The following is a 25,071-nucleotide window of genomic DNA, read 5'->3' on the forward strand; positions in this document are numbered from 1 at the left end:
GTGATTTAATGAAGTGCCTATGTTAACTTTTTTAGGTTAACTGCAGTTTGCAGTAGTTTACAACATCATACATCTGAGATAATTAATTCCACTAATAATGATTAATTAAAAATTGAAATTAAATTTTAAAATAATTAATTGTCTGTATTTCATTCCATTCCTATATTATTTGTGTTACCAAGCAAAGGAATGGAATCAATCAAGGAATATCAATTCCATTCCATTTGTATTCCTTACATTCACCAAGCATAAGAATGGAATGGAATCCTCATTCCATTCTCATCCTCATTCCATTCCAACCTTCATTCCATTCCACCCTCATTCCATTCCATCATACCAAACATGGCCTTACTTTCTTAGCAATGAGATGATCAAGTATATCGAACAGGGCTTTCGTCTGTTGGTTCACCGTATATCCATCATTTTATCGTGGCATAATCTTTTGAAACAATTTAAAACAGCATTTGTAGTATATTTTAGTTACGAATAACTCAGATGATTTTTAATCATTCGGTAAGTGACCTAGTGCAACCATGAACGCATCAATATTTCAGACTAGCAAATAAAATAATATGTAGAAAAAAATTTATGTTATAGAAAGACAGGCAATCCAGAGCAGCAAGGGTACAAAAATTACAAATTTCACACACCACACCAGATTTTCATCAATGCCCACCATACCAATTCTGTAGCAATATACATTAGGAATATAAACTTCTAAATTTCAAAATCCAAACCACACTCAGCCATTGCTGAGAAATAGTATATTCTCTAAACTGCTGAAGCCACCTCCTCTGTCTGTGATTCAGCCTACACAGTAAAAAACATTGCAGCTTTCTATTTTAGAGTCTTTCATAACTTAGCTTTATAGTATATAAACAAATTTTAACTCACCATGTTTTCTTTGTCTTCTTGAAGAGCCTCTGGCTGAGAGTCTACTGGCTCCACAACTGTAGTAAAATAACCAAATCATGAGCATAAATACGATCCATCGACATTGTAAAAATAAACATTCTTTATCTAGAACTATCTTCATCACCACCTTGTGCAGGCTTCTTGCCCTGCTTCTTCACCTTGTCATCAACTTTGGCAGGTTCTTGCTTCACTGGTTTAGAAGGTTTCCTTTGAATGCTACGTCTCCTGGCTTCAGAAACAGACTTCGAGCTTGCAGGAATCTTCGCCACTGATCTTCTGGTCTTCTTCACAGACTCATCCTTCTGAGTAACTTCATTGTTGGTTTGCTTCGCTTGCTCACTCTCTTCAGAAGCTATGTCCAGTGACTTTGGCTTCACCTTCTCAGCATCCGTAATAGAAGATGAGGAACTACGAGCATCATCTTCACACGACTGATTAGGTTCTGCAGCTACTTGAGAGGTGGTTAGAGATGCATCCGAGGGCTCATAGTTTTCTGAAATCTTGTAGCCCTCAAATAGTTCTTTGACAGATTCTCCCAGTCCAGAGAGTTCGTGATTGCGCACATATGCCTTCAGCTCATCACTCATCTTCTGCATAGGCTGCACACACACACACACACACTTCTAATCATTAGCAAGCATATCTAATGTGGAACATCAATATTCTATATTACCTCCAAAATTTAAGACATTCCACGGGGTGAAAACAAAACATTTAGCATTCCAAATAGCAATCCATATTCCATACCTCACATCCAGCCTCCAGAGCAAGCTTGAAGAAGCCAAGAGAGATGGAGTGCTTTCCAGCAGATTCAGAGTGCTTAATTTGAGTCAGCCAGTAAGATGCTGACGCTAGCACGTTGAATTTCTTCCGATTGGATGATTTTGATACATCGGATAGAGGTGTGTCGCTCGGTTCTTGGTTGGCCCCAGTCCTCTTTGATCTAGCCTCAGAAATGGGCGTGATGTTGCCGAAAGACTTGGAAGCAGAGCTGGCATTGGACTTGGAAGGAACGGAGAGGCGTCTAGGAGGCCTGGCAGACTTCTCCTTGCCGGAGAGATTGAGAACACTCACACTCTTAGTCACACTTGAGGCAAGCCTTCCACTAAAAATTGACAGGCACAACACATCAAAAACGCAAATCAATAAACCAGAGATACCATAAACAGTATCAAACGAAAGAGCGAGAGATATTTGGATCGCTAACAATAATCTATGCATACTTCAAATCTGAATTCTCCACTCCATTATTTTCAATACAAATTACTGAATTCGATTAAATTCCGGTAAAACGGCGACAACAAAACAATAGACAGTTACATTATATGAATTTTTTTGATGAGAGCATAATCAAACACATTTCTAAACGAGAATTTCCAGATCAGGTTCAATAATACAACAAAAAATAAAGCGATCGGTGAATAATTTCTAATTATAATGTTCGAGAAGGCACACCTTTTAGTGGCAGAGTGGGAGTTCGTGGAGTCAGCGAGCGGCGGTTTCACCTCCTTAATTCTCGTAGCAGATCGGAGCGGATACCGGAGAAGCCTCGAGGCCGATCTTCCTGCTATCGAAATAAACCGCAAAAATTTGAAAAAGAAATTCAAAAATGTTATGAAAAAAAAATATTTATGTGAGAGGGAAAAGCAAACCTTGGTCTTTCGCAGCAGAATCCTCCATAGCAGCAGACATTTCTTCTGACTGAAACTGATGAAGGGAGGAAAACGCCGAAAATTTTGTGAGATTGATGAAGATTGAGGAGTAATTGAGGAAATGAGAGGTTGCTTTGTGTTTATATATTGGAGAAGATTTGATGAGCGGGAAAAAATGAATAAATTTAAAAGGAAAAAATTAAATAATTGAGAGAGAACAGGCGAGCAATGTGAGGAACGGCTTCTGGAGGGCCCATGCATTTTTGAATTTCAAATTTCGAATAATTGTGATTTAATCTAAAGATTGGGAGGATTTGCTGGCATTTAACCAACTGATTTTGGTGTAAATGGATTTGCTGGCATTAACCACTTGATTTAATCAGCGGTTATTTATTTATTTTGAAGTCAGCATTGCATATGATTTTGTAAACATAGTTGCCAGTAATTTATCTTCTTGATTTAATATGCTAATATGTCATTACTTAAATGAAAATTCACTACCTAATGAAGTACTTGGATAACTTATCCATATATGATTGGACTTACTTTCTTTATTTTCCCAGTGATTAAAGCATATGCTACAATGGAAAGGAGAGAATACAAGAACTTCTAAAATAGTTCAAATTAAATTAAAATATTTTCAAAAAATACAAACCCATAGTCTCATTCTAATTATCACTGGAACCGCTCCTCATATAATATCACTGTTAAGTTAACGTTTTTTTTCTTTTCTTTTTTTTTCGAATTTAAAAAATGATGAAGAACAAAAGAAGAGTTTCTGAACTAGAGTTCAACTATGTGGGGGATGATATGGAGAAATAGGTAAGAAAACAATATCTATTAAATATTATGACATGTGTTGCAAACAAATATTTCTATACAAGAGGGAGCGATTATGTTATTTTCGATTCAACTCAAGGGACATTTTAGTCTCTCAGAACGGCCAAGAGGGGGCGACCGCCCCCTGAGTCTGTTAGTGTCTATGTACATAAATTTGCTTACAGATCATAACAAACAGTAACTAATCTGAGTCTGTAATCTGTGAAGGATCAATCACCATTCCATGAATTTGCTTCGGTCTTCCAGAAGCATTCGTGCGAGAAGCAGACGAAACAGATTGGAGCTGCACTCGAGATGGTATAGGCATCTCCTCAGAGCAACCAGAGATGCATAATGATCCAGATTCATCTTGCTGCCAGTACACTTGCACCATTACACCCCTACCATTTTCTGCTGATTCTGTTCCTGGAATACCAATAAACCTTGCTCCTATCGGAACCTGCATGTTTTCAAGGACCGTGTCATTAACTCTTCACATTTTGTGTATACGATGTGTGCAGTAGCATACTTGAAGAGACACCCCGGAGTTCAGCATGAGAGTGGCAAAGGTGCCCTCAGTCGCAGCACTTTCCATCTCCGCCTGTTTTGCTATATTCAGAAATACTTCTTCGAGAGTTGTTAGCCCGAGTTGGATGTCAGCTATGCCCAACTCCTTTTCTTTCTCCTGGAGCTCAGTGAAGAAGCTCTGGATATTGGGACAACAATTTTGAGCACCAGTTGCTAAGAAGATCAGTGATATTGAAAATGTGTTGTTGTGTACCTTCAACAGCTTCTCCTTTTCGTGGGGGATAATGAAGGTCAAGAACGACTTGCTCTCCTCTTTAGGTGTAACATCCAAATGCTGCAATAACAAATCACAGAGTTATAGTATTATTTATACTCTCTCAGTATAGCTTTTTAATTAGCTATGGTCAGACTCTTACAGATTTGAACAACTCTTTCACAACTACATGTTGGGAGTTACTAAAATCGTTCACAAAGCTTATATTGGCAATAAACCCCGTTCCAAACCGTGACTTCAACCTTATCGAAGTCCCTATGCAGCGAAGCCTGCCTTTCGCCATGATTCCAATTCGATCACCTAAGATATCCGCCTCTTCCATTGAATGAGTTGTTAGAATAATCGCACGTCCCCTCTTAGCCCCTTCGATAACATCCCAGACATGCCTCCTAGTTATTGGATCCATCCCAGTGGTCTGTCAGTTCAAAATGACCTTTTTATCAAATTAGCTTTGAGAAATTTATGTGGATATACATGTACAGATTTAAGAAGTGAAAAAAAATTCTCAACACACCGGCTCATCCATAATAAGCAACTTTGGTTCACCAATTAGGGCCATAGCAACACTAAGACGACGTCTCATTCCCCCACTATAGCTACCGGCTCTGACTTTAGCTGATTCAGTAAGTTTCACTTCTCCTAATAATTTCTCAATATCCTGTTAAAAGGAAAAATGCTTGGTTTAGTTTTTCAGATAGAAGCAAGATAGTGATTTGGTATTGTTCAGTCTTACCCCATGAACTTAACATATCAGGAACCAAATAAGATTTGATAAAACTAAGATGAGTTTGGGGTTGGAGAGTCCATACTGATTCAATCGAAGCAGGATTCAGACCTTTGATGTTGGCAAACAAGTGAAGGTGCTCTAGACCTGATAGTGCGTCCCACAGAACATCAAACTGTAGTATCAGCATAAGGAGAGTTAGTTTCCTTGTACAACATAACACAGTAAAAAGTATTCTTGTCACGCTAGAAACAGCTAGTCTTTTTATAAGAATCTAATCATAGAATTTTCACTTTATTTAAGATCACATTGAATAGTTACAACACTTTGTAACCACTGAAGCTTATTGTTCGTTGGAGCCTATGGTAGCAAATCTTTACTTCCAAAGCTTTTAATTCAGATTCAAACAAATAGAAAACAGTTTGTAATGTCCAAAAGTAGATACGTAACGATGCAAAAAATAATACCAAGTGAGCCTCCATTTTATCAAGTAGTCAAAAGTATAACTAAATAACTCAAAGATGGCATGAGAAGTTTGAAGTGGCAGAACCTGAGGACAGACTCCTATCATCCTCCGGATGGTCGACATCCCAGTAGAGTTTCGTATAGAATTCCCATAAATTAAAGCTGTGAACATAAATTTGAGAACAGGTTTACGAGTCATAATTCGAAATAGAGGCCAGGAAAATTAATAATGCCAAGAGAAAATCTCCTCACCATCTCCACTAGTGACTGGTGTAATCCCAGTTAAACAATTGATAGCAGTCGTTTTCCCAGCTCCATTAGGTCCAAGAAGGCAAAAAAGCTGATCCTTGGGGAAGTTCATCCATATGCCCTGCAGGTAGGACATCTCCAAAAAACTAAGAACTAAACAAACTTTATCTATATACTAGTGAAGCTTAATTACATTTATAAACTAATTCATCCAATCAACAGAAGATTATCATAGAACCAAATTATTTTGTTCAGGGACACTAGTGACGTGTCTGAAATTCAATAATGAAGCAACTGCAGTAGACTTTGTAAGCAATCCTCTCCATAAAATACTCTAACAGGCACATCTCATGTGATTAACTTTACCTTGAGGGCATGGTAAGGAGAGGTTCTCTCGCACCTGCAGCAACCAATACTTCTTTCTCCAGCATAAGTTTTCACAAGACCGCGTATTTGAACTGCAATGCTTGAGTCGACATTGGCTTCTGCAGCTTGCTGTTTCACTATGGTTTCCTCTTCTTGTACATCCTCATCATCCGGATGAATGTTTTCCAGATGTGGAATTGAGCTCACACAACTGCAAACGCTTCCCTCTGAAATTGAAATAGGCATGTCAGAAACCTCAGCAACCAAGGAAAAACACACGTTAAGTCGTTAACCAACAAAAGAAACATATACAGAGTACCTTCGGATTTGTTTCCACCTTTCCCAGTCCAGTACCCTGGAACTAGAAAGTAAAATGCAGATTTTCTTGCACCAGATGCATTTGGAAGTATATTGTCCAAGTAGATAGCCAGAATGAACCACAAACAAGAAGTTGATACAAGCCATATGTAAATACCATTCTGATAATAGACAGAAATTTAAGGAAGTAAGTCAGTGAATGGCTCATATTCCAGAGTGTATAGAGTTGATAGACTCTGAAGGTTTGACATACGATCGTTATGACACATTCTTGATCACCAGGTGTACACCTCAACCTCCCTTTCCAGCTGACACCGGGATCTTGAGGAGTTTCAGTAGCATGTGAAAGCAAGTTCAAACCTACTGCAAAAAGATTTGGTGGGAAGAATGACCACACAGTTTGGTAGATCTTTGAGAAGTCCCGACTATAAGGAAATCCAAACGTTGTGACAAGCTGAAAAATAATCCAAATCTCTGTTATCAGGGTAATCACAATGTCTTCAGTAATTTTCAAGTGAACTTCTGACCAAGTTACAAACCTGAGTCAAGAGGCCAATGATAAAGACGAAGTAGCCCACAGTTGTGGATGAAGATGACTTGCCAATAAAGCCAGACAGCATAAAGGCGAAACCAACCTGAGAAATAAAACAACAAATTATTCTCTCACTCAGAATCTCCTTGTGCATTTTTCACAAGTCAAGACATGGAAACAGATGCGAACTGAGGAAGTTTCGTGCTGGGATGATCAAACCTACCATACTCAATTGGAAAAGGTAAAACAAGAGGAAGACAACTGTGAAACTGTTGTTCAAAAAGAAATCAAATCCGAACATCATCCCAAAAAGTACTGTTAGAAGGGATGAAATAAAGGTTAGTATTCCCTCCCATGTGAACCATGATAACCAATATGCGGTATCATAAAGACCCATCATCGTCATAGTCTATTATGAAAAGAACACAAAAGAACATGGATTAGTACCGAGCATTGCCAAGCTCATAATACAATTGTTCTTTTTAGCTGAAACGAATACCTGGCGAAGTTTGAGCTCCTTTTCCATTATCAAAGTACTAATTTGGAAGACAAAGGAAAACATGGAAATGGCCAGGAAAAAGGTCGGCCCTGCCCTCAGCATAGCAGAAGTTATTTCAAGTGTGGGGTGAGCGAATTCCTTTATACTTACAACCCAACTAAAGCGGGCATCTGAAATGTATGTAGTCAGATAATGAAGATACACTTCAGGTAAAGGTCAGATTAGAAACAAGTGTACATATTTGATGTAATGAGATGGATGAATGTAGTAGATGTCATACCTCCCACTAGAGATCTTGCAATTTCTCGCTCTGCAGCAATTTGCAGAGGAATTTGAAATTTGAACGTTGGATCTTCAAAATTCCCTCGCTTAGCAAGTGGAGTAGAATTAGTCTGTATCCCGTAGCTAATCACAGTAGCATTTCTGTCTCTGAAATGTAGAGCACCAGCGCACTGCATCGGATTACTGGCTAGCCAATCGTCTGTTTCATCTGGTGTTCTGAAGTCTCTAACCTGCTCGAGCATGATATATAGTCCTTTACTTCTCGTTGCAGCATCACACTCTTCAAATGTGAAAAACTCTAAAATAATTACAAACTTAAGTATTACTATTATACAGCACAATTCAAATATCAGAACTGGTATCATAGTATCTCATCATTAACCATATGGACTGATAAAGTTTGGATTGAAATACGTAACTAACAAAAGTGAAATTGAATTAGAAGACACAAACAATTCATCCTACTCTGGATTCTATGATATAACAAATTCACAAGCCAAAATGAATTTCTATGAAACCTAAATAGCGTAATCAAACAGTGAAACCAATCAAAATGATCAGACTAATTCAAAACGACATACTAATCGAATGAATTGAGAAACCTAAACATAAATTAGCCAAACATTAAAACAAAAAAGCAACAAAAAGAGCTCAAAATAGACCTTGTTTTCAGGAATAGGCCTGCCAGGGTTATTCGCCCTAATCCTCCGCACAATTTCTCGAATCCTCGCACTGTCATTCCCACTCCACACAAAGTCAAAGCACGGCAGCCTAGTGTAGTACTTGTCCTCGCACGGCGGAATAGGCGGCGCCACCAGTGCCTCAGGATCGGCATTGTTTCTGAATGAGGAGGAGGAGGCGTAACGCGCCTCGATGGCTTCCTGGATGAAGAAAAGGAGCGCGATGAAGAAAAGCGATGAGAAGAGCTGGAGGAAAGTGGAGCGCTTGTTCCGCCATGAGAGCAGCAAGTTTTTGAAGAGCAGAGCTTTGTATTGCTGCCACAGCAGTCGAGATCCTCTCTGTAGCTCCATCTATGGAGGTTTTTCTGGTTTTTTGGTGGTTGATTTTGGACTCAACTTTAAAAGGCGCGGGGAATGTCGATGTATTGACTGTTTTGCCCCTGGTTTTATAAAGGTCAAACGGCGCGGGGAATATGGGTACATTACTGTTTTAGGCCTGGATTAATAAGCTATTATAAAATTTCAGTGAGTTCGAATTGGCTTTAATTGATGAAAAGGAACAATCACATGCTACTAATCTACATATATCAAAAATGATTTTATAAGAATTAACAGAAAAGTCGTTGTCATTCTGTTCCATTTTGACAGAAACATAATAAAACTACTTTAGAGTTTATGTTATAATCTCATCTTATGCATATTATAAAATTTTAGAAGAAACTTTAATAGTAGAACTACAAACTAAAAAGAGAATGACTATATTTAGCTTTGCATTTTAAATTACAACAACAAAAGTATTTTTATCTTTAACTTTGACCTCTGTAAATATATTTTGCAATGACAAACAAGTCTAGTGCCTTGAGCTCTCCATAGATTTTTTTCTTATCAGAAAAATTTTGACTTACACAATACTTCTTAGTTCTTACTCTTCCTGTTTTTTAAATATATGAACTTTTAAAACGATACGCGTTTTAATACAAAATTAATCAAGTAAAAGAGATAAAAATAAAAAGTATATTAGTGAAAAATGAATCCTATCTTTCAGAAAGAATTTTTTTTTCTAAAACTCAAATTTTCTAGTATATTTTTAAGAAATAGACAAAAATGAAAAGAGTTTTTTATTTTTAAGAAACATGGAGTATAAGGTATATTAATTGATTGTAAATTATTTTTGTAAACTTAAGTTTTGCTTCTCTCTCAACTTCAAGTTCGTAGTTATGTTCTCAATCATTCTTTCTTAAATTGTTATCTTTTTTCTTTCACTTATCAGAAGAATATAAGCATTAAACAAATTGTAATAAAATAAATATCGTTGCCTCCAACACATATCAATCAATAACATAAACTATATGCCTTGTTTATTTACACATAAAAGAACTGCTTAACTTCCAAATCAAAGTAATCGTGCGTGCTTGATAGTTGATGTCTCAACATAATACTTTCTTACCAATTAAAAATTCTTAATTCTCTAATTTATTACATTAATATCTCTATAAGAAATTATGAGATCTACTCCACTAATATGATTTGACCTATTTTATTAAAATCTGTGTTGCACGCATTAATACCTATTTTTATTGGATTGAGGTGTATTTAGTAGCTGAATACAATTATTAAGGAATGATATATTATATACTTTATGTGAGCACCACTTTCGTTTGGCGCATGTGTTGTTTGTTTCGATTTATATATTTAGTTTTATGCTAATACATTAAAAAAATATTATTATTGAAAATTTTAATTTCACAAATTTCATAAAAATCAAAGCTCGATTTGCTCATTTTCTATATAATTTCAAATAAATTAATAAAATAACAAATTAAACATTTATTTTTATGAATTTTATAAAATTAAAAATTTCAATAACATTTTTTAATGTATTATAATTAAACTAAATATATAAATAAAAATAAACAGCATGCGTTAAATAATATATATAGCATATCATTTGTCTACAATTATTTATGGTCTAATAATTTAATTTGCTAGTGTGCGTGGTATACTGAAAACGAGTCTTTATAATAGCTTAATTAAGATTTAAGACAGCTAATTAGCATAGTTCACGGGATATTGCAATTTAATAATAGTAGTACTAGGAATTTTCTGATACTTTTTTAGTTTGTTACGATATTACATTATAGTGCTATATCCTATACATATAATTTAGAGGGAACTTCTTTTTTGGTCCACGAACTTTATCAAAGTATCATTTTAGGTCCGTGAACTTTGAAAATATCATTTGAGATCCATCAACTATGAGATATATCATTTGAAGTACTCTTTTACTATTTCCAAGTTTTTCTAGACGAAAATAACCTCAATACCTTAAAGGGTATATATTTTTAATAAACTTATCATATACTCATATTTTTTATAAATATCTTTACAATATATTTTTGACGATTTTTCTAAATATAATTTTATCATATTGTGATATGCAAGTTAAATTGCTTCTTCAATTATTTATATTAAAGAATTTTAAAATTGAATATAGAATTTCTTTAACAATAAAAAAATTGAATAAGGATTATTTCTTGCATGTCACAAAATTAAGTGATAATATCGAAGGTCAAATTATATTTAAAAAATTCATCAAAAATATATAGTAAAGATATTTATAAAAAATATGAGTATATCAAAAGTTTATTAAAAATATATACCCTTAAAAATATTGAGGGTATTTTCGTCCAAAAAAACTTGGAAATAATAAAAAAGTACTTCAAATGATATTACTCCATAGTTGATGGACCTCAAATGATATTTTCAAAGTTCACGGACCTAAAATGATACTTTGGCAAAGCTCGTGGACCAAAAATGATGTTCCCTCTATAATTTATATATAAATGCAGTAGGTGAAATGAAATCATAGAAGAAATTCTGTTGTCCAGTTGACAAAACCTATATTTTATCTGCACTTAATAATTAAAGGTCATGATCAGTAGCATCATCTTAGTTTAACTATTAATCGAGATATATTTTCCAACTTCAGTATAATATTTTTAATTCAGAGTAGACGTGGATTATTATTTAAATATTAACCAAGAAATCAAGAATATCTTGAAAATTATCCTTCTTTACTTAAAAAGAAATTAAATTTAGCGACATAATTTGCAAATTGAAGATGTAAACAATATCCGATAGTACACATTTGCAACTCACACCAATCCACTACTTCTATTTATTGAAATTTGTTTAGTCTACTAAAAATCAATTTTTTGACATAACAAGTGCTTTTAATTCTTTTCTTAATAATTTTTCGGATGAGGGGCTTTATAGTCATTACAATCCATATAAATTCCGCGAAATTCAATTGCGTGAAAGGGTAGTTATGTCATTTCTGACTCGGTTCATATATTCCGTTAAATTCAGAGAATGTCAGTATTTAAGTTCTCACTTTCAATAACTCGAATTCGACTGCACCAGCTGAAGTTTCGACAAAAATGGCGGATTCTGCGAATGCGCCGTCAAGTATTTGGACCCAGGCCAATGCGTTGCTGAGGAAGAATTTGACTTTTCAGGCGAGTTTTTCTCATAGTTAAATGTTTCTGCATCAAATTTTGGATTTCTTTTTAAATACGGAGTAGCATTTCTGCTCTTCAGCTTACTGCGATTAGGTTTATTATTTAAACGCAATCGATGATTCACTCATTACACTGTGGGTTCAGCTGTCTTTTTTGATTGAATGAGTTGTTTGAGGTTAGATTTAGTCGATTTTTCCCCCATTTGATGCGTGGAGTTTTTTTCTACATTACAGAGACTCGATTGTAGGTAGTACCTTGATGTTTGATACTCGATTTGAAATAAGTTTATTTAATAGTAGTAGTTATTGGTCTCACTAGTTCTAGGTTCAAAAATTTGGGACTGATTTTGTCGTGGATTCGAATTTTGATCCATCCCACGCTTTCCCTTTGCAGAAACGAAATATGATAACAAACAGTCAACTAGTTTTATCCCCATTAGTCTTCTGTTTGCTGCTTGTTCTCGTCCAAAATTTGGTGGACAATGAGTTAGACAAGCCCTCAAAGAGGTGTGGTTGCACTTGCGTTGATACTGATGGGAATGGTCAATGTGAAACAAAATGTGGGATAGAATACTCAACTTTGGACCAAGGGTTCAGCTGTCCCATTCCACATCCACCAGAATGGCCTCCATTATTACAGATACCAGAGGAAAAATTTCGTGCGGTGAGAACTGATTTTAACTCATATCAAGACTTACCTAATGATTCATGCAAGAGAACAGGTTCATGTCCGGCAACTATGCTTATTACAGGGAAGAACAAAACATTCGCACAGAGTAAGTCGTCTCTTCATCTAATTTATTCCATGATATATAAAAAGGTGTCTAGTTTGTTGTGTTTGTCAAGAGCATGTGGGAAATCTGAAAAATCCTCTCGTGACTTGATAGGTGTGGCTGGAAACATGTTCTCAACAACACCATTGAATATAAATTTCTCTGATATACTATACAGCCTAGCTGATGCTGCCTTGGTTTGTTCTCTTTGTTTTTGTGTTTGTCAAATTTCTACATTAAGTTTCAGTTATTTTTTTTAGGAATGTGGGTAGATCTTCATTGTTAAGACTGCAAATGCTTTAGTAATATTTCTTGATGACTTACACATGAAAGTGTGGTGTATCAGGGTTCGGGAAGAAGTCCTGAGAATACCAATTTTCTCGATGCAGCGTTTTTTTCAAACACCCCTATTGATTTTCTTCAACCTCAATGTGCATCCAACTCTCAATCCTCTATTCCTTTAAAATTAAGTTCTGCTACAATACAGCAAGGTAACTTTTATCAGTAAAATTCTTCAATAATGTTTATTTGATTTGTCAAACAATAAACATTATGTGTATATGGTAGTTTCACTTACTTTTCATGATACAACTATGTAATTGTGTATCAAACTCAGATGTACGTTGCATTCAAAGCTTGCATTTATGGAGAAACAGTTCTTCAGAGATAAATGATGAGCTTTACAAGGGTTATCGTAAAGGGAACCCGGAGCGACAAATTAATGAGATTGTAGCAGGTCTGTCAAAATTGCAACACTGTGCAGTAAATTCATCACTTATGTGAATTACCAAGTTCATTGCCACTTTTGCAGCCTATGATTTTCTCAATTCAAATGAGAATCTGTTAAATGTTACTATATGGTACAATTCTACATACAAGAATGATACAGTCAGTCAGCCTCTTGCTTTGATACGGGTGGCTCGTTCAGTAAATCTGGTATCTAAATCCTCCATTCTCAAACTTTTAGTTACTAATGATAGGTTCTGCATCACAAACATGACAAAGGTTCTTCAAAAAATCTTATTTCTGTTTGGTGGAGAAGAAGAGTGGGGGAAGCTGGGAAGGGGTGGAATATATTTCATTAACATTTAGATTTAGGAAAGACCATAGGAAAAGAAGATTTAGCTCAAATATTTCCAGGTTAATCCGGTTATATTAGCTCTAATGATTTCTCAAATGCCTAAACCAATTTAGCTAAGTGAGGAGACACATCTCATAGTGATATTATCGTCCAATATGAACGTAAAAGATCATGTGTAAATTACTACTAATTCTTGAACTTCTTAAATTCTGACACACAGTTCCCATCATCTCACAATTTCTGGCACTCAAACTGAACACACAGTTCCCATGGGTCAGTTAATTAAAGCCCACAATCGGTGACCCGCTCTGGTACCATGAGAGAAATCCATGAGTTCCATCATAAAACCAATTGGTGATAGGAGGAGTGGCCCATGAGATTTATATACTAGTTTCAGTTTTCTCTTGACACCCGATGTGGGATAGTTATATATGTATTTTTTACTTTCAATTGCCAACAATTTATAAGTATTATTTCTCTTGAAAAATAACCACTAAGACTTGCTTGCTCTGTATGGAATGTCGTGTGAATCGTTTGTGCATCGGTATGAAATTTGCTTTTATCTTTGCAGATGCATTATTTGGTTGATGTGTGCCTGACAGTTATCTTTTTGTGAAACTTTATTGTTTGTCAACAATGTGATACATTATGGATCAAGTTTTTCTTTTAATGAACTACTAGATCTATCATGCCACTTTGTATATGCCCATGCAGGCATCAAATGCATATCTCCAGTTTCTACTAGGACCAGCTACGAAAGTGATTTTTGAGTTTGTAAAAGAAATGCCGAAACCTGAAACAAAACGCAAGATGGATCTCGCCAATCTCCTTGGGCCAGTCTTTTTCATTTGGGTTATTGTTCAGCTGTTCCCTGTAAGTTAAATCAAAGTCAACTCCTAAATGTTGAATTGATCATGAACTGTATTTTTGGGTTTGAATCTTAGGTAAGTTTTGTGATTACTAAATTAAAGATAGATATTAGCATAGGGAATGTATGTGGCTTGTTTATTATACAGATAAATAATCGATAGTCAAACTTACAGACCACAATAGTTCTTCTTATGGGTTTCAGAATATTTTCATGTGCATTTCATTCAGCTCGTTTGATTTTACAGTTTAATTTAGGACTTAGGACCCCAAACTTCCTTTTGTCTTTTTCTGTAGGTCTATTACTTATGATTTATGAACTTATTTTGATTTTTTAAATTTACAGAGGTTCAGCCTTTTTATACACACAGGCAACTTGTTTAGCACCAATGTTGCTAACTATAACTCATACATGTGTCTGTATTTTCAGGTTATGCTGACATCACTAGTTTACGAGAAACAACTCAGACTGAGAATTATGATGAAGATGCATGGGCTTGGTGATGGACCTTACTGGATGATATCTTATGCATATTTTCTTGCAATATCTTCAATCTACATGATATGCTTTGTGGTATTTGGATCAGGCATAGGTAGTTATTTCAAGAGCTGAGCTATCTGCAATTGTTTTATCCTTTATTAATTATATGGAAGTTGTTTAATTACTGGAATATTTGACTTGCAGGTTTAAAATTCTTCACACTAAATGATTACAGCATTCAGTTTGTATTTTATTTCCTCTACATAAACTTGCAAGTGTCTCTAGCTTTTCTTCTAGCTGGTTTATTCTCAAACATGAAGACTGCTACAGGTTCGACCACCAAATGAGCACCATTTTAGTCATTATTTGTTTTGTATGCTGCATATTAATTCAAACATTCTATAATTGTCAGTTGTGGGTTATATGATGTTATTTGGAACTGGGTTCTTGGGTGGCTATCTCTTCCATTACTTTCTTGAAGATTCTTCATTTCCAAGTAAGCAAACATATTAACCATCTTGTCTGGGAAATTTTTGTAGATATCATTTAGGATATATTTGGCCAATTTTGTCTGATATATAATTTTGGCATATTCTGAATATTTTCTCTTCGCAGTATCGGTAAATTGCTGTCCTAGAATATGCTATCTTGAAAAGGAATTGGAGGAAGCCAATATCTGGCATTCCATGCTTTACAGTTTACTATATTTGGTATAGTTAATTATTTAAATTACATAGAACTGAATTTGTTTGTCATTATGAAGACTTTTAAAGGCACACTTCCCTTCTTTGATATTTAAGAATCATATTAATGCTGTCTGAATTGAAATTCAGAAAGGGAAGGTTATAATGACTTGTACTAAGTAAGTATATCTCTAGAAGTTAGGCAGAAGTTTGTTTTTTGAATTATGAATTGGACTGAACAATAAACTTTGTAAATTTTAAATCATTCGACTTCTTCATTTTCAGCACTGGGGTATTGTTCCTAACATTTGTATTATCTTATAAGAAGAGCAACCATCTTCCTGTATATTGCAGAAGCTGGAATCATAGCTATGGAACTATATCCAGGATTCGCCCTTTATCGTGGATTATATGAGTTTGCGCAATATTCTTTTGCTGGGAATTCCATGGGAACTGATGGAATGCGATGGAACGATTTAAGTGATGGAAAAAACGGGATGAGAGAGGTCATGATTATTATTGCATTGGAATGGTTCATTGTCGTTGGTGTTGCATATTATGTAGATCAAGTTGTGTCATCGGGAAGAGGTCCCCTGTTTTTCTTGCGGAGGCACCAAAAGAACATATCATCATCCTTTCGTAAATCTAGCCTGCGAAGGCAACGATCTAAAGTTTTCGTTCAGATTGATAAACAGGATGTTGAGCAAGAGGTAAACTGATATTGGCCCTTGTAGAGTATAACTCTAGAAGTGCTACCTACTGCTATAAGGATTCTATCATTTTGTCTAACTAAGTTCCGAATTATATTTGTGGACTGGTTTTCCATGTGTAAAGTTATTTTTCTTCAGTAAGGTAAGTATGGTTAGTGAATAGTGAATACCTTGGACAAGAAATGGCATTTTATAAGATCTGTATTACACCATGATTTTATGCTAATCAAGATTTGGTTTTAAAGGGATTCGTATTCTCAGTTTCTCTATTTGTTATTTTGGCTGCTGAATCTCTATCATCGAATTTCACTGTTTCGCTTTGTTGATTTACGTCAGAGGGAGAGGGTTGAAGAATTGCTACTTGAATCAAGTAAAACTCATGCAATCATCTGCCATAATCTCAAAAAGATATATCCAGGCAGGGACGGAAACCCAGAGAAATTCGCAGTGAGAGGCCTCTCACTTGCTTTGTCACAGGGGGAATGCTTTGGCATGCTCGGTCCTAATGGTGCAGGCAAAACATCATTCATTAATATGGTCAGTTTACAATCTTGCAGCCCACCAGAGATTCTACTCTTGTTTTGCCATACAATTTAACATATGTGTAGTTAATTGGTTTTTAGGTATTTTACTTATATCAACCATGCAGAAGTATCGAAGCTCAATTGCCTACTGACGTTTTTGCTCCTGCAGATGATTGGGCTCATAAAGCCCACTTCTGGAAGTGCATATGTTCAGGAACAAGATATATCGATTGATATGAACAGAATATACACTAGCATGGGTGTCTGTCCCCAGCATGAGTAAGCATTGATTTGCTATCATTTGGATAGGATATTTGGTTGAATTTCAGAATCCTTCATTGAAAAAAAAAACTGATTGCAGCTTACTATGGGATACTTTGACGGGAAGAGAGCATCTACTTTTCTATGGAAGGCTTAAAAATCTCAAGGGGGAGTCCTTATTACATGTAAGTCCATAATTTTCCTGCAAGAAATGACAGGGAACCACATCAACTCTAATAGAGCAGTTCCTGAGTTGAATTGTTTGGTTGTTACTTGTAATTGTCGATCAAAGATGTGTCAGGCATACAAAAATCAAATGATTTTCTTCAAGTGACCAGAGATGTATATGGAACATGAATGAGACTTTGCATGAACGTAATGTAGGGTTATTTATTTACCGTGTACGTCTATATTTTGACACAGGCTGTGGACGAGTCTTTAAAGAGTGTGAACTTATTTCATGGTGGGGTGGCAGACAAGCAAGCACGCAAATATAGTGGTGGCATGAAGAGGAGGCTAAGCGTAGCCATTTCACTTATTGGAGATCCAAAAGTACAACTGGATCCTCGCCTACTTTTCGACTTATGTTATGACATCAACTTTGGTGGCTAATTGTTCTAAAACTCTCTGACAGGTAGTGTACATGGATGAACCAAGTACTGGGCTTGATCCTGCTTCACGAAACATGTTGTGGAACGTAGTCAAGCGAGCCAAACAAAACAGAGCTATAATTCTCACTAGTAATTGCTTTGCTCTCTCTTGTGCCGCCGACCCCATGAACCACTTCCCTTATAAACATCAGTTTACACCTTTTTAATATTTCAGCCCATTCGATGGAAGAGGCGGAGCATTTATGTGATCGTCTTGGAATTTTCGTGGATGGAAGCCTGCAATGTGTAGGAAACCCTAAAGAGGTAAAATATTGTTACTCACGTGGCATGTGATCATAAGTTAGAGTTTACATATCCCAAAACTCACTTATTCATGTATCTTATCTTCCAACTGCAGCTCAAGGCTAGATATGGAGGATCTTATGTGTTCACGATGACAACATCTCCCGAACATGAGCAGGAAGTGGAGAACCTAGTACGAAACCTCTCTCCAAATGCTATAAAGATATACCAGATCTCAGGGACACAAAAGTTTGAGTTGCCAAAGCAAGAGATAAGAATAGCAGATGTGTTTGAGGCAGTGGAGAAGGCGAAGAGTAGGTTCACAGTTCAAGCATGGGGCCTCGCGGATACAACATTAGAGGATGTCTTTATCAAGGTTGCAAGAGGGGCTCAAACATTCAACACTCTCTCATAACAGCAGATTGCTACTCCAACAGGTGCTTCTATGTAAAATATTTGATTTTTAGGCATATTGTGGACTTTCTATTGGATTTTTATCACATGTATTTCTATATGCACTTACGTAGTTTACAAATACTCTTCTACATGTAAATAGTTTATATTCAGGTTTAGACACGAAAAGTGAATTTGTTGCAAAATAAGATCCAAATTTTAATATTTGAATGGGTAGCTTTGGAATATTTTTGATAGTTTAATGATACCATATGTTTGAATTTGTTTCATGTGTTTAAGAAAAGTGTCCAAAACATACAAATATCTCCCATTCATATGCTTTTTTATAAGGAAAATAACATAAATATGTACTACTAGTTTCCAAGCTAACATTTGATCATAGGTTGAAACAGGTTTTTCATGTGCAGTATCTGTAATGGTGACTTAACTCTTTGTGACAAGCTCGCGATAAAGATGGAAGCCGAGCCACTCAAAAAGCCAAGTACCCCAATCAATCAAGCCCCCCACACATACTGGAATCTTGGTGGCCATGCAAATGGCAACATCCTGTCTCACGAGATCCACCTCGCTTCTAAGATCAAGCCCATCCTCTGTCAAGGGGACACCCTGTGACTTCCTCCAGCCTCACAACAGGGAGAAGGTTGGATGAGGTGGCCGGTGGACACGATATCAACTATTTCTTGGACAGGGCGCATGGGACGGAGAGGCGGCTGTCGTGCTTGATGAGGAGTCGCGGAGGAAGATGGAGGTGTGGACTAATCAGATTGGGATGCAGACGCAGATTTATACTAGCAATATGTTTGGGTGATACTCTGGGGAAAAATGGGGTTGTTGATAGAAGATATAGTGTTGGAGACTGGAGGATATCCTGATTCTGTTAATCATCCTTATTTTACATGCTGTGGTTTATAGACTTACAGCTAGTTAGATCAGTATTATGCTGTCATGTTGCAGATTTGTGTTGTTTTGATGTTATGCTACATAAATAAAAAGGGCTTCTTATTAAGAGATAAAATCGGTGCCGAACCAATGTTCATACCTTTTTAGAGACGGTGGAGTTATCGTTGTTAGTTAGTTTCGTTCCTATTTAGTCCACGTTGACATTGTTTTTTTTTCCTTGCCAAGTCGATTTAATTTTAATACCTTAAGAATGATTATTGATCGAAATAATTAATTAATAACATAAAATATGATTATTTAATTATTATACCTTAAAAATGGTTATTTAGTCCTCGGTTCGTTTACTCATTCATTTTTTTGAAATTATAGAAAAAATGGATAAATCAACTTTTAAATTTTACATAACTTGTATACATATTTGAGCTAGAGTTTTTGTATAACTTTGCACATAATGTGAGAAAATTATTGATAAAATAATGAAACATAAGGATAAACTACAAATTAAAAGGTCTTCGACTTCTTAAATACTCCCTCCGTCCCACATAATTTTACCTAGTATTCCATTTTGGTCCGTCCCACATAATTTTACCCATTTCACTTTTACCATTTTTGGTAGTGGATCTCATATTCCACTAACTCATTCCTACTCACATTTTATTATAAAACTAATACTTTAAAAGTAGGACTCACATCCCACCCACTATTTCAACTCACTTTCCATTACATTTCTTAAAACTCGTACCGGATCAAAGTGTGTAAAATTATATGGGACGGATGGAGCAGGAGGGTCTTGTTAGGTTGAGATTATTTAACTAAATTGAGAAATGAGATGCAATATAGGCCACTAATCCACAAGATTAACAAAATATCAACAAATACCACATTATGTCAACAAGGGGGTATAATTGTCTTTTTATTCAATTGTGTTTGAAATCATTTTCTAAAATTCTCTCTAAAACTCTAGCTGCAAAGTCTTCAAATATTCAAATCTTCAACATTCAAATCTTCAAATCTTCAACATTCATATCTTCAAATCTTCAACATTCAAATCTTCAAATCTTCAACATTCAAATCTTCAAATCTTCAAATCTTCAACATTCAAATCATCAAATCTTCAAATCTTCAACATTCATATCTTCAAATCTTCAAATCTTCAACATTCATATCTTCAACATTCTTCAAATCTCTTCAACATTCAAATCTTCAAATCTTCAACATTCATATCTTCAAATCTTCAACATTCAAATCTTCAACATTCTTCAAATCTCTTCAACATTCAAATCTTCAAATCTTCAACATTCAAATCTTCAAATCTTCAAATCTTCAACATTCAAATTTTCAAATCTTCAACATTCAAATCTTCAAATCTTCAACATTCAAATTTTCAAATCTTCAACATTCAAATCTTCAAATCTTCAACATTCAAATCTTCAAATCAATTCTTCAACATTCAAATCTTCAAATCTTCTTCAACATTCAAATCTTCAAATCTTCAAATCTTCAACATTCAATAAAATAACACTTATAATCACATATCAATAGCGAGATTATCGAATGTCAACAACTCGTATAAAAATGTCAACAACTAAAAAATAACACTTATAATTCACATATCAATACCGAGAATATCGAATGCCAACAACTCGTATTAAAATGTCAACAACTAAAAAATAACACTTATAATTCACATATCAATTGACATGTAGTTGACATGGCTTGAAAGTTTTGTTGACATGACTTATAATTTCGTGACATGGCTTGAAAGTGTAGTTGACATGACTTATAATTGTTGACATGGCTTGTACGTGTAGTTGACATGACTTGTACGTGTAGTTGACATGGTTTTTTTTATATATATTTTTTTAATTTTTTTTAATTTTTTTAATTTTCTTTTTCAATTTTTTAATTTTTTTTGATGTCAACTACATAGTTGTTGACATTTGATGTGTAGTTGACATGGATTGTACACATAGTTGACATTATACGTGTGTGCAGTTGATATGATATGGCTTGTACGTGTAGTTGACATGACTTGTACGTGTAGTTGACATGACTTGTAAGTGTAGTTGACATGGCTTGTACGTGTAGTTGACATGGCTTGAAAATGTAGTTGACATGACTTATAATTGTTGACATGGCTTGTACGTGTAGTTGACATGACTTGAAAGTGTAGCTGACATATTATATACCATAGTTGACATGATTTGTATGTGAACTAAATGTGATACATTTATAGCACATTCATTTGAAGATAAATGTGATTAAAAAAGAAAAGTTTCAAAAACTCTCATCAAATTTGATTACAGCATAATCCAATTGAGTTTTTTTCAAACACACTTAACAAAATCAGTAATCACTCAATAGCTAGTATACTATCCAAAAAAAAGATGAAGCAAACACCTTCACCTTCAGTATACATTGCAAAAAAGGCTTACCATTTATATGCTTAAAAAAAGTTTCATTTCTAGTGCGCCCTTCAGCTCTCTCTCTTGTAAAACCAATGCCAAAAGCAAATGGGTCATTGGTTCATTTGCAACGTTCAAACTGGTTTACTATGTGATAATCTGTAACCTATTACAATTGAAATAACCTTAATAACTAATCATGAAAATGCAAAAGCCATGCTTTTAAACTACATATCACAAGGAAGCACAAGCTTCACCCAAATTCAATGGCTAAATTACAGAGTATAATTGACTTGACATGGCCATAAATACACCTATGGTGTATTATTAAGGTGTACATTTATAGGTGAAAATGTACTAGTTTAATCTAATACATGAAAAATATACTCTGTAATTTTCACCCAATTTCACATTCACCACATTTCTTGATTAATAAACATTAATCTAATAAATTCATTTATATTTATTCACTAATACTAATATTGAAAAATATCAATTACATAACACCACATTTATTGGTAAAGTAATTGTTGGCAATTTTGTTTCCATTTCACCATGGAAGCAACACCCATGAATGTATAAAATCAGTATAAAAGCAATTTGATCAGATTTCATATCACTGGAAATTGGTTCAAAAGCAGATAATGTGAATCAAAGCACAAATTCCAAAATTATGAAATCATCACACGAACAAATTGGGCGTAGAAATTAGGTTATCTTTCAATACTCAATTCAGACAATATTTCATACATTTCTTCGCAAAATCAACCAAATAAAAACGGCAGAAATCTGAGGTTAGCAAAAAGGCAATCACGATTACCAGAATAGCCACGCGGAAGAGCAACGGTGGTTCCATTCAATTTCTGGCGAAGATGAGCACCGTTTGATATTTCTCCGGCGGCGAGATTCAATCCACATCGAAACCGCCACCAACCGACTCAATTCAACCACATCGCCTCTCTGCAGCTCACAGAGGAGCTTCGCCGTGGAGCCGGCGATAGGCTTCACCTGAAAATCGAACGCGCCGCTGGAGGCGGCGATCGACGGAGGAGAGGAGATGGCAAGGACCGTGCGGCGGTCGAGGAGGCGGAGACGCAGGTACTGGCCGGGGCTGGCCGGAGGCGGAGAAGTACTACCACCTCACCTTCCCGAAAAATCTATCCCTCCCTCTCCACCTCAACAAGCAGATCCTCGAAGATTCAATTGGAAAATCTCTCACCAAAAAACATCTCATAGATCTGGCATCTAAAGGCTAGAAAATCAACGCGATTAACGTCGTGCTAACGACGGCTGATGTCGCTGTCGACGATTTCTGCCAGAACCGCTGTGGCAGCCACAGATCTAAATTGAGCACCGTGAAGGGGAAAAATCAGAAATCGACAATCTGATAAGTTTTACTTCGAGGATATCTCGGCGAATCGACGATCTGAGGAGTTTGCAAATTCTGATTTTGTGAAGAATAGCGTTGAGGAAGGAGATTCTGATTTCGTGAAGAATAGCGTTGAGAAACCGAAGGAGAAAATCAAAATCGCGTTTGGATGACAAATTCCCATTATGCCGGATGACAAATAAATTTCATGTGGCAAAATCTGGACCACTCATTTAATAGAAATGAGTGGCTGATATTGCATCTCATTTCTCATTTATCCTAAAAAATCTCATTTGATCACCACCCTGGAGCAGGAAATTACAATAGGAATTCAATTATCGTTGTTAAGATTCACAATTTATAGTAACTTAAACTGATTTCCAATTCGAAACACATAAAAAACATCTAGCAGCATAATTTTCATGAAACTGCTTCAACCTCTTCCTCACATGAACACGCAAAAATGGTGCAGCAGGCTCGCGGCCTTGTAGCGGACCCCGTTGGCGATCTGGTCGGCGTGAACCGAGATGATGTCGATCATGAAGCCTTGCTTGTGACGCGCCACTCCCGCACTCGAAAGCATCATCGAGATCCTCCCCCTGCTCAAGTTCCCCTCCTTGAACCTCGGCCACTTGGTCCAGAACGTGAACCTTTTCTTGCTCTCCACTCTAAAAGTAATTGTCTCCACTTCAAACCTGATGAAGAATTGGTCGTTCTCGTCTTCGTTGATGCTAGGGTTTGTTTCGTAAATTTCCAGATTTTCGACGTTAAAAGCGAAAGTGGCGCAGTAGTCGTCGGCGTAGCAGATATCCATGGAGGATTTTGGTGTTGGATTGTGATATCAATGGCGAGTTAATGAAGAATGACAGAGCTTTGATAATAGGTTAGGGAGAAGTAATGCTGGTATTTATAGAAGGAAAATCGGTTTGTTAAGGGTTTGAACTAAAATAGGAATTATTTCTATTGCCTTTTGCTACACAAGCTTGAGCTAATTTGGGAATAAAAATTTAGTGGCCCGCTGCCATCAATCCAATTATGAAATTGTGATTAAATCATTGCGTCTGACTGTCAGGCACCGCAAGTCTCTCGACGAGTGGCTCTACCCACTAGCAACGAAAAATTACCATGTCTGCCCCCTCCGTTTCCCTCCGGTGTCGCCCCGAACAACGAAAAAAATAGTCATATTCGTACTAAATCAAGCTAATACTATATATTCCGCCCCCTCCGTTTCCGGATCCTAGATCCGCCAATTGACTGAGTTACTCACTGGAGCGACTGAGTTGGGAAATTTGAAGTGGTTTAGGGTTGCTACTGCTTACTAGTGATTATCACTGAGAAGAGAGTCGTCCCCGAGAGAAATTAAGAAAGAGGGAGAAGAGAGTCGTCCCCGTCTCCATAAAATTGGGCAAGAAGCAATAAAGTTGGTCGGTCATTTAAATTTCCCGAATAAATTGCACTCTCAATTAGTAGCAGTAGCAATCGAACTGGAGCTCTTTCCTTCTTCTGCAACGCCAATAAACTCTTCATCCACGATGGACGGAAATCTGCCGAAAATTGTTTATTTCCTTTGGTATAACTTTTAATTGTGATAAAAGATTTAGGAACGGCGAAGAAGAACAGAGTATAGTAAATTTTTATTTCTGTAGAGGGACAATTGCAGTAGAAATTTAGGCATAAACTTTGAAGAGGAAGAAGAAGATGAATTGCAGCAGAAATTTAGGCGTAAACTTTGAAGAGGAAGAAGAAGATGAGCAGAGGAGAGAGATAATTTCATGAAAAGAAGTGGTGACGTGGAAGGGGGGCGCTCATCTATCCCTCACCACTAGTCCCTCAGCATATCAATTCTTCGATTATAGGTTACTTATCAGGGGATGTGCTTAAAAAGCA

The 25,071-nt window shown here is 35.9% G+C and overlaps 3 protein-coding genes and 1 long non-coding RNA gene across 6 annotated transcripts; 1 reads left to right on the top strand and 3 right to left on the bottom strand.

The window, feature by feature from the left end:
* Positions 1-573: 573 nt before the first annotated feature.
* On the bottom strand, positions 574-2,717 carry LOC125212906 (uncharacterized). Of its 2 annotated transcripts, none has more exons than XM_048113197.2 (6): positions 2,568-2,717; positions 2,371-2,479; positions 1,663-2,020; positions 1,043-1,514; positions 895-950; positions 574-810 (listed from the first exon to the last, which is right to left on the bottom strand). In XM_048113197.2, exons 1-6 carry the CDS (start codon positions 2,605-2,607, stop codon positions 772-774), a joined length of 1,074 nt encoding a protein of 357 aa, XP_047969154.1. In that variant the 5' UTR covers positions 2,608-2,717; the 3' UTR covers positions 574-771. The 2 variants fall into 2 exon arrangements, with proteins under 2 accessions (XP_047969154.1, XP_047969153.1); XM_048113196.2 differs by having other exon boundaries at positions 2,371-2,482.
* Positions 2,718-3,473: 756 nt separating this feature from the next.
* LOC125209142 (ABC transporter A family member 2-like) lies at positions 3,474-8,654 on the bottom strand. The gene is made up of 16 exons (XM_048108752.2): positions 8,286-8,654; positions 7,622-7,853; positions 7,342-7,511; positions 7,066-7,251; positions 6,850-6,945; positions 6,564-6,764; positions 6,312-6,471; positions 5,993-6,219; positions 5,630-5,747; positions 5,463-5,539; positions 4,998-5,087; positions 4,703-4,846; positions 4,331-4,603; positions 4,168-4,248; positions 3,916-4,092; positions 3,474-3,846 (listed from the first exon to the last, which is right to left on the bottom strand). The coding sequence occupies exons 1-16, from the start codon at positions 8,652-8,654 to the stop codon at positions 3,589-3,591; spliced, it is 2,859 nt and encodes a 952-aa protein (XP_047964709.1). The 3' UTR covers positions 3,474-3,588.
* A 3,563-nt stretch (positions 8,655-12,217) lies between these two features.
* Positions 12,218-18,647, top strand: LOC125216113 (ABC transporter A family member 7-like). Of its 2 annotated transcripts, XM_048117739.2 has the most exons (17): positions 12,218-12,599; positions 12,711-12,793; positions 12,943-13,087; positions 13,213-13,332; positions 13,408-13,532; positions 14,392-14,550; positions 14,975-15,137; positions 15,230-15,355; positions 15,438-15,521; positions 16,063-16,418; positions 16,755-16,955; positions 17,112-17,221; positions 17,304-17,388; positions 17,627-17,755; positions 17,838-17,943; positions 18,029-18,117; positions 18,212-18,647. In XM_048117739.2, exons 1-17 carry the CDS (start codon positions 12,227-12,229, stop codon positions 18,509-18,511), a joined length of 2,754 nt encoding a protein of 917 aa, XP_047973696.2. In that variant the 5' UTR covers positions 12,218-12,226; the 3' UTR covers positions 18,512-18,647. The 2 variants fall into 2 exon arrangements, with proteins under 2 accessions (XP_047973696.2, XP_088923761.1); XM_089067635.1 differs by lacking the exon at positions 12,711-12,793 and having other exon boundaries at positions 12,406-12,599.
* A 1,602-nt stretch (positions 18,648-20,249) lies between these two features.
* Positions 20,250-24,385, bottom strand: LOC148930419 (uncharacterized). Its single transcript, XR_016136787.1, has 2 exons — positions 22,636-24,385; positions 20,250-21,981 (listed from the first exon to the last, which is right to left on the bottom strand). It is a non-coding gene; the product is annotated as an uncharacterized LOC148930419 (long non-coding RNA).
* Positions 24,386-25,071: the final 686 nt, after the last annotated feature.

The sequence above is a fragment of the Salvia hispanica genome, chromosome 3 (genome assembly GCF_029641045.1).
Source record: "Salvia hispanica isolate PSC_SH4W2 chromosome 3, Shi_PSC_v1, whole genome shotgun sequence".
Taxonomy (NCBI): domain Eukaryota; kingdom Viridiplantae; phylum Streptophyta; class Magnoliopsida; order Lamiales; family Lamiaceae; genus Salvia; species Salvia hispanica.

What these genes read in the sequence shown, in the direction of transcription:
- LOC125209142 (XM_048108752.2), bottom strand. Translation starts at nt 8,654, where the DNA reads ATGGAGCTACAGAGAGGATCTCGACTGCTGTGGCAGCAATACAAAGCT. An exon ending in TGATAGGAGTCTGTCCTCAG is followed by an intron (nt 5,088 to 5,462) that starts GTTCTGCCACTT and finishes CTGATACTACAG; the next exon opens with TTTGATGTTCTGTGGGACGC. An exon ending in TGAAAGAGTTGTTCAAATCT is followed by an intron (nt 4,249 to 4,330) that starts GTAAGAGTCTGA and finishes TTGTTATTGCAG; the next exon opens with CATTTGGATGTTACACCTAA.
- LOC125212906 (XM_048113196.2), bottom strand. Translation starts at nt 2,607, where the DNA reads ATGTCTGCTGCTATGGAGGATTCTGCTGCGAAAGACCAAG. An exon ending in TTCTGCTGCGAAAGACCAAG is followed by an intron (nt 2,483 to 2,567) that starts GTTTGCTTTTCC and finishes TTATTTCGATAG; the next exon opens with CAGGAAGATCGGCCTCGAGG. An exon ending in CTCTGGAGGCTGGATGTGAG is followed by an intron (nt 1,515 to 1,662) that starts GTATGGAATATG and finishes GTGTGTGTGCAG; the next exon opens with CCTATGCAGAAGATGAGTGA.
- LOC125216113 (XM_048117739.2), top strand. Translation starts at nt 12,227, where the DNA reads ATGATAACAAACAGTCAACTAGTTTTATCCCCATTAGTCTTCTGTTTG. An exon ending in TTCTGCTACAATACAGCAAG is followed by an intron (nt 13,088 to 13,212) that starts GTAACTTTTATC and finishes TATCAAACTCAG; the next exon opens with ATGTACGTTGCATTCAAAGC. An exon ending in GTGTAGGAAACCCTAAAGAG is followed by an intron (nt 18,118 to 18,211) that starts GTAAAATATTGT and finishes TTCCAACTGCAG; the next exon opens with CTCAAGGCTAGATATGGAGG.